The sequence below is a fragment of the Vicia villosa genome, linkage group LG7 (genome assembly GCF_029867415.1).
Source record: "Vicia villosa cultivar HV-30 ecotype Madison, WI linkage group LG7, Vvil1.0, whole genome shotgun sequence".
Taxonomy (NCBI): Eukaryota; Viridiplantae; Streptophyta; class Magnoliopsida; order Fabales; family Fabaceae; genus Vicia; species Vicia villosa.
Genome location: NC_081186.1, coordinates 41,734,706 through 41,747,488, shown reverse-complemented (window position 1 = coordinate 41,747,488; position 12,783 = coordinate 41,734,706). Strand labels below are relative to the sequence as shown.

At 43.3% G+C, this 12,783-nt stretch overlaps 1 protein-coding gene across 1 annotated transcript; it reads right to left on the bottom strand.

Moving 5' to 3' along the window:
• Window positions 1-2,491: 2,491 nt before the first annotated feature.
• On the bottom strand, window positions 2,492-12,400 carry LOC131618926 (uncharacterized). The gene is made up of 3 exons (XM_058890076.1): window positions 12,217-12,400; window positions 10,828-12,072; window positions 2,492-2,517 (listed from the first exon to the last, which is right to left on the bottom strand). The coding sequence occupies exons 1-3, from the start codon at window positions 12,398-12,400 to the stop codon at window positions 2,492-2,494; spliced, it is 1,455 nt and encodes a 484-aa protein (XP_058746059.1).
• Window positions 12,401-12,783: the final 383 nt, after the last annotated feature.

Below are 12,783 nucleotides of genomic sequence, written 5' to 3'. Positions count from 1 at the left end.
CCTTAATATCTCTTGATACAAGCTTTAAATGAAAAAACTTCCAACTACAAAGTTGTTCTCCTCCATGAGAGAAACAACTTTGATGTTGGAATTTTTTCCAAACAATGCCATTTGACACGTGTAAATCAGTGCTGAAGTGGACTGCTCATCATGATTCAAAGGATCATAAATTTTCTAAGTGTTGAAAAGTTCCCATTTTTGTCTTTTTTCCATTTTTGGAAACTTTCTATCAAACTCCCGATTTTATCCATTCTTCGACTTTCCTTGACCGATTTTCCACCAAAAGTCAACATTTGAACAATTCTTCAGTTTTTTGACCCAAAAGTCAACTGTTCTGATTTTCCTGATTATTGATGAAATTCCCGATTAAATCTCCTCCAATCAAATCCAGTCAAACAAACACATCCACATAGTCGGCATGAGAAGCTTTTCACACATAGAAACCACTCCTGATTAACTGTTGACCGGAAAGTCAACTGGTTGACTTTGGTCAAGGAAACCCTGACTTAAGGAACCAGATGATTTGCAAGCTTGTACCCTCTAATCAATGCCCTGATTTGAAGCAGAGAGACACCCCAATCCAGGAGGACTTCAATGAACATAGAGCCACATGATTATACCTCAGTTTTCTCATTCTCTGATCAAACTTCTTTTGCAATGGAGCTTTTTCTTGCTCGTCTTTGAATAACACCTATGATATGAATGCATGGATATGGATTATGACCTAAGTGATGTATGTACATGAATGCAAAGCCTAAGCCAGTTAGAAGTAAAGGGGGTAGGACAAATTTGGGGTATGACAGCTGCCCCTATTTAATCATCTTAAACCTGAAGGTGAGATTGGCGTTAGCCTTTCGAACATTCGAGGTAGAAGGAGATTAAATATAAAAGTATCAGAAATTTGTCCTAAAGAGAAGATAGGGTAAATGATATCCTTATTTTTTTGGTTTTTGTTTTGGTATCTGCTGGGGAAAGAGATTTTTGTTTTTTTGTTTTTCTGGTGGAAGAATTTACAATGGGTAATGGGTTCGAATGGTGGTATCCGGTGATGTGGTAATGGTGCCGATACAAGGTTCTCGAAAAAAGTGGTATTTACATGGAAATGATTGGGAGAGAAGCAGGTTTGACAGAAGGATAAGGTGACATAGACAATTGTTTTGAGGGAGATACAGACGAGCATCAAAAGAAGGTACAGACGAGTACAAAAGAATGACACATACGAGCATCAAAAGAGATACAAACGAGCATCAAAAGAGATACAAACGAGCATCCAAAGAGATACAGACGAGCATCGAAGGAGATACAGACGAGTACAAAAGAGACACAGACGAGCATCAAAAGAGGTGCAGACGAGCATCAAAGGGAGATACAGACGAGCATCAAAAGGGATACAGACGAGCATCAGAGGAGATACAGACGAGTATAAAGAGACACAGACGAGCATCAGAGGAGATACAGACGAGTATAAAAGAGACACAGACGAGCATCAAAAGGAGATACAGACGAGTATAAAAGAGACACAGACGAGCATCAAAAGAGATACAGACGAGTATAAAAGAGACACAGACGAGCATCAGAGGAGATACAGACGAGTATAAAAGAGACACAGACGAGCATCAAAAGGAGATACAGACGAGTATAAAAGAGACACAGACGAGCATCAAAAGAGATACAGACGAGTATAAAAGAGACACAGACGAGCATCAGAGGAAATACAGACGAGTATAAAAGAGACACAGACGAGCATCAGAGGAGATACAGACGAGTATAAAAGAGACACAGACGAGCATCAAAAGGAGATACAGACGAGTATAAAAGAGACACAGACGAGCATCAAAAGAGATACAGACGCGCGTTTGAGAAACTTGGTAGATGGGCTTACTGGGGATTGGGGATTGGTGAAAACCAAGTATCGGCACTGTGGGTGGAGGAGGTTTGCGATGTAGTAGCAGATATCAATTGGAATTTGTGAGGGCATTTTATGTGAGGATGTATCATTGTCCTGATAGAGGGGTGATTTGTATGATCTGGCTTATGCTTTGTATGCATGTTTGACTTTCTCTATGGCGTAATGTTCCATTTTGATGGATATGCTACGCTTCTGAGGATGCAAATGCTATATGCAATGGATTCTATATGCAAAGAGTGCCAAATAAAGGCATTAGTGAGGGAACCGGAGAGTAGGATCATTGGGGTCCGTTGCCTGTGATCTTGAGACGTCATTGTGGGTGGGCGTTGGAAGCTTCATGGTGCCAAAGATTATTGGCAACTGTGTGGAGGATTAGAACATAACTCTGTTGGGGAGGAAGTGACTTTGCTCGACTTTCTTTACATCCTATACTGCTCGGGGAATCACGAGCTTTTGAGAGACCATTCTTCGTCTGCCATATGGAAGGGGGATATGGACCTTTTCATGTGCTCCATGCTTACCAGTACTGATGAATTATATTCTGGGACTTTCATGCGGGATGATGATGACCTTTGTGACACGTCATGAGTCAAGATGATGGCTAGAACCTGCAACCTGCACAGAAAACAACGTTTGGATGCAAATGGTGCCCCTTCGAGCACTTTTATGTTTACGTAACATCATGTTTCGTTTTGATTTTGTGATTATTGCCCCCCATGTTCTCAATGCAATGTTTAATAACGAATTAAATCACACCTCGCATGCGTAAAATGAAAAGAAAGAAAGAAAGCTTTTGCATCGAAAGATCATTTTATTGATGGGATGCCTGTGAATAGGCTTCTGTACAAGGAAGCAACTCCTAAATGAGGTAGTTGCGAAAAGGAAAATACAACATGTAAAGAGCAAAATGGCAAAGAGAAATGCTCGGATTTCCATTAAAACTGATATTGCTACAGTTCCCATATCCTTGATCCTCTCAATGCTTTGCTTCAGAAGGGTAGCGGTTGGATTGATCTGTCCGTTTTGCCAAAGGCGTATAGTGGTCTTTGTGAAGGATATTCAGACTGCAGCCTCTCGCTTTTGATCCCTAACTTTTGCCTGGATCGCCCTTTCGGGTTTTCAATCCAGCGGGATACCCCTTTTTGCCTAAGTCGCCCTTTCGGGTTTTCAACTTAGCGGGTTATTCTTTTTTTGTTTTATCCCTAATTTTTGCCCAAACCCTTTTGGTTTGCCGGGATGCCCTTATTTTGCCTAGGTACGTCGACCTAGCGGGTCTTTTATGCGTAGTATTTTTTGACTGAGTCTGAATTGACTGGAAGTGGAACGTCTTCCCCATCCATCTTTGTCAGAATTAAAGCACCACCTGAAAATGCTTTCTTCACAATGTATGGTCCCTCATAGTTGGGAGTCCATTTGCCCCTTGGATCAGTGTGAATTGGCAAGATCTTCCTTACGACTAGGTCACCTGTGTGGAATTCTCGAGGCCGAATCTTCTTGTCATACGCTTTCTTGATCCTCTTTTGATACAACTGGCCATGGCAGATAGCAGATAAGCGTTTCTCCTCAATTAGATTGAGATGATCAAGCCTCGTTTGAACCCATTCTGTTTCATCGAGTTTGGCGTCCATCAGGACTCTCAACGAAGGAATTTCCACTTCGACAGGTAATACAGCCTCCATGCCGTAGACAAGAGAGAAGGGAGTTGCCCCAGTTGAAGTACGAACAGAAGTTCTATAGCCATGCAAAGCAAATGGCAACATCTCATGCCAATCTTTATACGTTCTAACCATCTTCTGGACAATCTTCTTTATATTCTTGTTAGCAGCTTCGACGGCGCCATTCATCTTTGGCCGATAGGGTGATGAATTGTGATGTTCAATCTTGAACTCTTCACACAACTCTGCCATCATTCTGTTATTAAGATTGGACCCATTATCAGTGATGATCTTGTTTGGAATCCCATATCGGCATATGATCTCTTTCTTGATGAAGCGAGTAACGACTTGCTTGGTCACGTTCTTGTAAGAAGCAGCTTCAACCCATTTGGTGAAGTAGTCGATGGCAACAAGAATAAATCTGTGTCCATTTGAAGCTTGCGGCTCTATCCGTCCAATCATATCTATGCCCCACATAGCAAAGGGCCAAGGTGATGTCAGGACATTCAGAGGAGTCGGGGGAACATGAATTCTGTCAGCATACACTTGACATTTGTGACATTTCTTCACGTACACATAACAATCACTTTCAATCGTCATCCAGTAATATCCTGCTCGCAAGATCTTTTTGGCCATAGAATGTCCACTGGAATGAGTTCCGAAAGATCCTTCATGAATTTCCCGCATGATCAGTTCTGCTTCGTGTCTATCCACGCATCTGAGCAAAACTGAATCATAGTTTCTTTTGTACAGGACGTCTCCTGACAAGAAGAACTTGGATGCTAACCTTCGAAGCGTTCGCTTATCACCAATCGTAGCATCTTCGGGATACTCTTGCTTCTCAACATACCTCTTGATGTCGTAATACCATGGCTTTTCATCATACACATCTTCAGTAGTGAGACAATGAGCAGGGAATGCATGGGCAGGCTCTTTGTAACGGAGGATCGTTATGTCTGGCACTTCCTTAGGGGAGCTAACTCTGAACATAGCCGCCAAAGTAGCCAAAGCATCTGCCAATTGATTTTCCTCTCGGGGGATGTGATTGAAAGTGATTTCCTCGAAAGCGGGCAACAACTCCAAGATATAGTCCCTATAAGGAACTAAATTGGGATGTCGTGTTTCCCAATCACCTCTTACTTGATGTATAACCAGGGCAGAATCCCCATAGACCTCAAGGATCTTGATTCTCATATCAATGGCCGCTTCGAGACCCATTATGCAAGCTTCGTATTCTGCGACATTGTTTGTGCAATCAAAGCATATTCTAGCTGTGAAAGGGATGTGAGTTTGACGAGGAGAAGTCAAAACTGCCCCAATACCATGGCCCATAGCATTTGATGCACCATCGAACGTGAGAGTCCATCGCTCTCCTGGTTCGGGTCCTTCGTTATCATCCAGTTTCATGATATCTTCATCAGGAAAGTCAAACTTCATTGACTGATACTCTTCTAATGGCTGATGAGCAAGATGATCTGCAAGGACACTTCCTTTGATGGCCTTCTGTGTGACGTACTGGATGTCATATTCTGATAAAAGCATTTGCCATCGGGCTAGTCTTCCTGTGAGAGCCGGTTTTTCAAAGATGTACTTTATCGGGTCCATTTTGGAGATCAATAGAGTAGTGTGAGTCAACATATACTGCCTCAGTCGGCGAGCAGCCCATACCAAAGCACAGCAAGTTTTCTCGAGTAGTGAGTAGCGGGATTCACAATCGGTAAACTTTTTGCTCAGGTAATAAATGGCGCACTCTTTTCGACCAGACTCGTCATGTTGGCCCAGCACACACCCCATAGATCCTTCAAGCACAGTTAAGTACATAAGAAGCGGCCTCCCAGGAACCGGAGGTATGAGAATTGGTGGCTCTTGGAGGTACTGTTTAATCTTTTCAAAGGCTTCCTGACAATGATCATCCCATCGGATATCTTGGTTCTTGCGCAGCAGTTTAAAGATGGGTTCACAGGTATCAGTGAGATGAGAAATGAACCTGGCTATGTAATTCAATCTCCCAAGGAACCCTCGGACCTCTTTTTCATTCTTTGGTGCTGGCATATTCTGTATTGCTCTTACTTTGTCAGGGTCGACCTCAATCCCTCGTTGGCTCACAATGAATCCAAGTAATTTTCCAGATCGCACTCCAAAAGTGCACTTGTTTGGATTAAGCCTCAACTTGAATTTACGCAAACGAGCAAACAATTTCCCAAGGTATACCAAATGTTCCTCCTCAGTTTGGGATTTTGCAATCATATCATCGACGTACACCTCAATCTCTTTATGGATCATATCATGGAAAAGGGTCACCATAGCTCGCTGATATGTTGCACCAGCATTCTTAAGACCAAAAGGCATCACCTTATAACAATACGTACCCCACGGAGTGGTAAAAGTAGTCTTGGTCATATCTTCAGGAGCCATTTTTATTTGATTATAGCCAGAAAAACCATCCATGAAGGAGAATACCGAATACTGAGCAGTGTTGTCGACTAGCACATCAATATGAGGCAGAGGGAAATCATCCTTCGGACTTGCCCTATTCAAATCTCGGTAGTCGACACACATGCGTACCTTTCCGTCCTTCTTAGGAACGGGTACTATGTTTGCAATCCAAGGAGGATACTCACACACAGATAAGAAACCAGCCTTCAACTGTTTTTCAACTTCTTCCTTGATTTTCAAAGCCATATCAGGTCGAGTTCTTCGTGGTTTTTGTTTTACCGGCGGACATTCTGGTTTGAGAGGTAGCCTGTGCATAACTATATCCGTGTCTAAACCAGGCATGTCTTCATATGACCAGGCGAAGATATCAACATACTCTCGAAGCAACTCAATCAACCTTCTTTTTACATCACTTTCCAAAGCGGCACCTATCTTGACTTCTCTCTTTGCTTCTTCTGTACCGAGGTTGATGATTTCTATGGCTTCCTGATGTGGCTGAATAGATTTCTCTTCTTGTCTCAAAAGTCTTGCCAATTCCTCGGGGACTTCACAATCTTCCCCACTATCCTCATCAGCTTGGTCAATTGGATTCTCAAGGATATCAAGACGTGGAACTGTAACATTATCATTTTTGATGGAATTCGAGCCGGATCTGCACGATGGATGATTTATGCCTTAGAATGTAATACATAAAAGAAAAAGAAAAAGCTTTGCCATTTTTGAAAAAGTTTTTAAAGTAAAACAAAAAATGAAAGAAATGGAACAGTAATTGCATGCGAAGATATGATTTTTATTCAATATTAAACAAATTGAAACAACATGGGGGCCCTTCTTTGTACAAAATGGTCAAAATGCTTAGGGCGAAGCATATGACTTATCGAAACAAGAAAATTACATCTCCATAAAAGTGACTCTGGGGATGTCCAAGATAGTCCAATTATTGAGTTCCTGTCCAGGCGCAGCATGGCAAATGAATTTGGAGAGATCTTCTTCATCATCATCATCCACGGCGAGAACCTGACCTCCAGAACTGGTGCTTGCACTGACGAACACTTGAGAAATGGGGGGAATCACCTTCTTTCCAGGAATTATACTGAGCTGAGTAGAGGAAGATGGTTGATACCCAAGGCCATACTTGTCTCGCTTCTCATGAACATCAATCAGCTTGCCCCAGGCACTATGGGGAGTACCAGCTTCTAAGAAGGCCTTAGCATCATTCAGAGACGAGAGGGGTGCTCCGAGTTCTTTCTTATTTTCAACGACGGGGAGTTTATCAACCGACACAATTTCTAAGGCCTGAAAAGGTGTCTCTTGTATCTCTCCCTCCACTTCAACATAACGGTATGACGCCAGATTATTGACGATCAAATCCTCTTCACCAGTGATCACAACAATCTTGTCATTCACAACAAACTTCAAACACTGATGGAGGGTAGATGTCACAGCTCCAGCAGCATGGATCCAAGGACGACCCAAGAGGCAAGTGTATGAAGGACTTATATCCATGACATAGAAGGCAATATAGAACATGTGAGGGCCAATCAAAACAGGCAGATCAATTTCCCCTTCTACGGACCTTCTGGAGCCGTCAAACGCTCTGACACTCATAGTGCATGGTCTCATCATAATCCCATCCATACTCAGCTTAAACAAAGTAGTCTTGGGCATCACATTAAGAGAAGAACCGGTATCAATCAGAACTCGAGACAACACAGCATCCAGACACTTGACGGAGATATGCAACGCTTTGTTGTGTGCTCTACCCTCAGGTGGAAGCTCATCATCAGAAAAACCCAGACAATTGCCAGCAGCAATGTTGGTCACAACCCCTTCAAACTGAGGCACGGTAATGTCTTGAGTTACGTGAGCGGAAGCCAGAACTTTCATCAGAGCATCACGATGAGCTTCGGAATGCACCAAGAGAGACAAGATGGAGATCTTGGCTTGGGTCTGATCAAGTTGGTCAATCACTTTGTAATCACTTTTCTTGATGATCTTCAAGAGTTGCTCGGCATCTTGTGCATTACGTGTTACAGGAGGATCAACAGCAACTTGCTTTCCTTTTGCTTGTGTACTAGCCTCTTTATTGGTCTCTTTAGGAGGTGGAGGAGGGGCAGCAAAGATCCGACCACTACGGGTAATGCCACTAGTGCCAGTAATATTGGTGATGCTCGAATTACCCACTGGAGGACAATCATATTTCTTCCCTCGAATATACACGGCATTATAACTCCAAGGAACAGCCTTAGAATCATTCACAGGAGAGGGAACAATAGACGAGGTTGAAGGAGTCGAAGGAACATTTGGAACCTGAATAACCAAAGGAGTCCTCGGAGCCTGAATGACCAAGGGAGTACCCGGAGCACGAATGACCAAAGGAGTACTCTGATTCTTTGACACCTCAGCAGGATAGTAAGGTATCTCTAGAGTAGCCACATCTTCGACAGGAACGACCCTTTCCACTCTAAGAACACCTTCATCCATTAGTTTCTGGATTTCTTCTCTCAACCTAACACATTCCTCAGGGTTAGAAGAACATTGCAAACAGTAGTCATGTAGTTCACACAAAACCTTTTGTTGCATAAGATATTCTCTGACAACTGCTAGCGGCATCCTTACCTCATTAACATCACTCACTAGGATCTGATCATCACATAGCTCAATAGCATGGGTCGCACCGGCATGAGGAGGCATAGGATTATTCTGCACATTAGGACCAGTAGGAGTGAACGAGATGAGCTTGTCATCGAGAAGATCCTGGACTTTCCACTTGAATGCCCTGCATTTCTCAATTGTGTGGCCGGGAGCCCCAGAATGAAATTCACAATGAGAATTCGCATCATACCCAGGAGGAAGAGGGTCAGGTGGAGGACCCATTTCGCGGAGTTGCACTAATTGACCAGCAAGTAATTGGGGAAGAAGCTGAGCATACGGCATTGGAACCGGATCTATACGCCTGTCAGGGTATCTTTGCCTCTGTGGACCTCTTTGACCTTGAGGCCTAGGATTCTGTTGGCGATTCTGAGAAACAGCAGCTTGTTGTTGTGGTACGAAAGGCTGTTGGGGTGCCATCCATGGTTGTGGAAGAGCAGCAGCATATGCTTGAGGGACATACGGACCTGGAACAGCATAAGGCATCGGATAATAAGGAGGTGGAACAGCAGAATATGCAGGAGCTCGACCTTGGTCAACAGAGGCAGTGCTAGTCTCACCTTCCTTCTTCTTCACAAACCCAGAATACGGCTTCTTACCATTACCACTTGAGTTGCTAGGATTAGTAACACCTTGAATGGTACCAGCTTTGACACAGTTCTCAACCCTCTCACCAATGATGACCACATCCGAAAAGGAAGGAGAAGTATTACTAACCATGTGCTGAAGATACGGCCCTTTTAGAGTCCCCATAAACAGATCAATCAACTCGCGGTCCAAAAGAGGAGGTTGGACACGGGACGCAAGTTCACGCCACCTCTGGGCGTATTCTTTAAAAGACTCTTCAGATTTCTGTGACATATTTTGTAGCTGGGCACGGCTGGGAGCCATAGCAGTATTGTAGTGGTATTGCTTCAAGAAGGCGTCGACAAGTTGTCCCCAAGTACTGACATTAGACCTCTCAAGTTTCATGTACCATTCCAACGGGGCTCCAGTGAGACTATCCTGGAAGAAGTGCATAAGCAGAGGTTCGTTCTCAGCGTGAGCGGCCATCTTACGGCAGTAGGAACGAATGTGAGTCTCTGGACAGGTGACTCCCTTGTATTTATCAAAATCTGGCACTTTGAACTTCGGGGGAATAACAATCCCAGGTACCAAGCACATAGCAGCAGTGTCGAAACTCGAAGTTTTAGCAACCTCAACAGCCTTAAGACGTTCTTCAAGAGCTTGGTACATCTTAGCAGTCTCAGTCAACTCAGCAGTAAGATCATGTTCAAGATCAATAACCTCATGGTGGTCGTCCACTACTTTCAGTGTCTCATTAATAGGAGTCTCTTTAGTTTTCACCCCTCCGTCAGCAGAATTGGTAGGAGTATCTTTGACCAAACTAGCGACGCTCTTTCTGAGTTCATCCTGTCCTTGAACAACGGCATGGAGAGTCTCCATAAGTTGGGCCATTCTCTCCCCCATAACATCCATATCCCTACGGAGGGCAGCTTGGTTCTGCTCAAATTGATCCATGAGTCTCTCGTTGCTCCGGGTACGGTAAGGATGTAAGAAAGTCAGCTTCGTCGTCGGAAAAGAAATCTGTTGCTGAAAGGGACCCCAATTAGTTTCTTGTACAATAACCTGAAAAATGCAATGTGATAATGTGAATGTATGAGTGCATGTGTGCGTATGACGTGATGTGCCATTTTCAGAGTATCCAAGATTTAATATTGATCCAGAATAGCTAACAATGTGACAAAAGATAAGTGTCAAGAGAAACTAGTTCTTTTTATTCATAACAAGAATTTTAAACTTGGGCAAGCCATACATTGACAAGATAGTTCAGCAAGGGAAATAAAAGACCCCATCCAACAAGTCTGGTGGTGGTCGAAACATACAGACCCAAACATCAATCCATCTGAATATAAAACAGAGGTCCTCCTTGTCTGAAGTGCTCGTCGCTCCACTTCTTAGTTTCATCAAACAGTTTCTTGGTTGCTTCTCGATCTCTTCCTTTAAGAAGGCTTTGAATCACCTCATCTTTGCGAAACAAATGCCCATCTAGCTTCTTGCAGCACTCCCTGAGTTCGTCACATCCTTTGCATTCTGGGAGATAATCCTTCTCAGATATGTCCTCCATCATTCGATCTCTGAGCTTGGCATTTTCTTCTGTTAGTCGAGTATTACGGAGGTGACTTCCTTTCAGTTGAGTCTCAATTGCCATTCTTTTAGTGGTCTCTTCTTCCAGTTTCTTTTTCAGATTCTTTACTTCAACTCTAGCATCCCTTTCTATCTTGAGCTTATAAGCTTTCAAGTCTTCTCGGTACTCTCGCTTGAGTTTCTCCTCTGCCTCTTTCATGGCCCTTTTTAGGATCTTCTGGTGATCTTCGACAGTAACAGTAGTATCTCTTTCACCTTTTTCGGTTCTAGCCCTCTTTTGAACTCTGGAAGATCCTCCCTTCAGCATTTTGGCTTCGTGTGTCAACTCAACCTTTTTCTGGTCCACAAGACAATGTTTCGGTTGCGCATCTGACTTCTTTTCGTGCAATTGGGTGCATTCCATATCTACCTGGACACGATTCTCAGCAGGTACAGTGGCAATTGGAATCTTAGGTGGCTGCTCGTACAATGGATTAACCTTCGGGAAAGGCAACAGGCGATCTTTAACTCTATTTTCAACCCAATCCGTGTAGGCTTGTTTGGCAACGGCATTCTTTTCACCTAGAGAAATCTGATCACTCGTATGGATGTCATTCCAGGCACTCACCACTTTTTCTAAACCTTTTAGATCGGTTCCCTTCTCAAAGCAAACGGATTCAAATATCTCTTTGTCCGAAGGCTTGTTTTCAAGTGCAAAACCCAGTTGACGCAGCGCTAGCTTAGGATTATAATTGATAACACCTTTTGTTCCTATGAGGGGAACATTGTCAAAAGCACCACAACTAGTTATAACCTCCTCTACGTCCATCCCAGTAGGACACCAGACAATGTCATTTTCGGTAAGCCCCATGATCCTTTGAGGCCATTTCTGAGTAGAAGTAATGAAAGGACCACTTGTAGGCAGGTGGGACTTAAACCAGGTGTATAACAACGGCAAACAATTTCTTATGGCTCCTCCTTTCCCATATCGAGAGTGAACAGAATAGTACGTATCGGCTAGCAAAGTAGGGACCGGATTCTTCTCCACAAAAAGACATATAGCAGCCAGATCAACGAACTTGTGAATGTTAGGGAACATCACGATCCCATAAATCAAAACGGCCAGAAGGGCGTTGAAGGCCTCCCACATCTTTTTGTTGGCCAACTCTTGGGCCTTCTCAACCAAGAAACTCATATAGAAACCATGGGTGTTACCATTCTTCTTCCAATTCCCAAGGACGTCTTCTATGCTCAAATAAAGAGCGTTGGCAATGTTGTTCAAATCAGGTTTCTCTGGGACACACACGAAAGGAACCTTGTGTTGAATCTTGATATTGAGAAAGTGAGAGTACTCCTCGAGAGTGGGAGCCAACTGATAGCCTGAGAAGGTGAAACAACGCAAGTCAGGATCATAGAACTGGAGAAGAGTAGACAAACCCCATTCGTCGACGTGTGAGTCCAAAAGAGTCAAGATGTTTCCATAATTCTCAGTGAACACAGTTTTATTATAACCAGTGATCAATCCACCCAATTGCCCCAACTGAACCAAACCTTCGCGATGGAAACTGTAAGTGTGAGTACGCCTTGTAGCTTCTCTGGTAGCGGTCACGTTGCTAGCCATCCTGGATGAAAAGTAATAACCTCGGATACCCTGAAAAATGGCATGCATATGAGAAATAATACTATTTTTCTTCTTTTCTTTTTTTCTTTTTTTTTTACTACATCTTTTCTTTCTTTTCTTTTCTCTTTTTTTTTTTTGGAAGGTAAATATGCCATGATGTAAATGATGCAATGGAAGTTTCCCCACATAGGAGAAGTGTGTGTTGCCTCTGGATAAGATCAGACGTTACAGGATCAAAGGTCCGGCATAGGCACAATGAAACCATGAGAACACAAGTCATCAGCAGAACAGAACGGTCACCAACTGTACCTGTCATGTATATCCCTCCCCACTCACGGGTGTAGTCTAGGTCAAGGTAGGTCAAAAAGCCAACAGAGGATTGA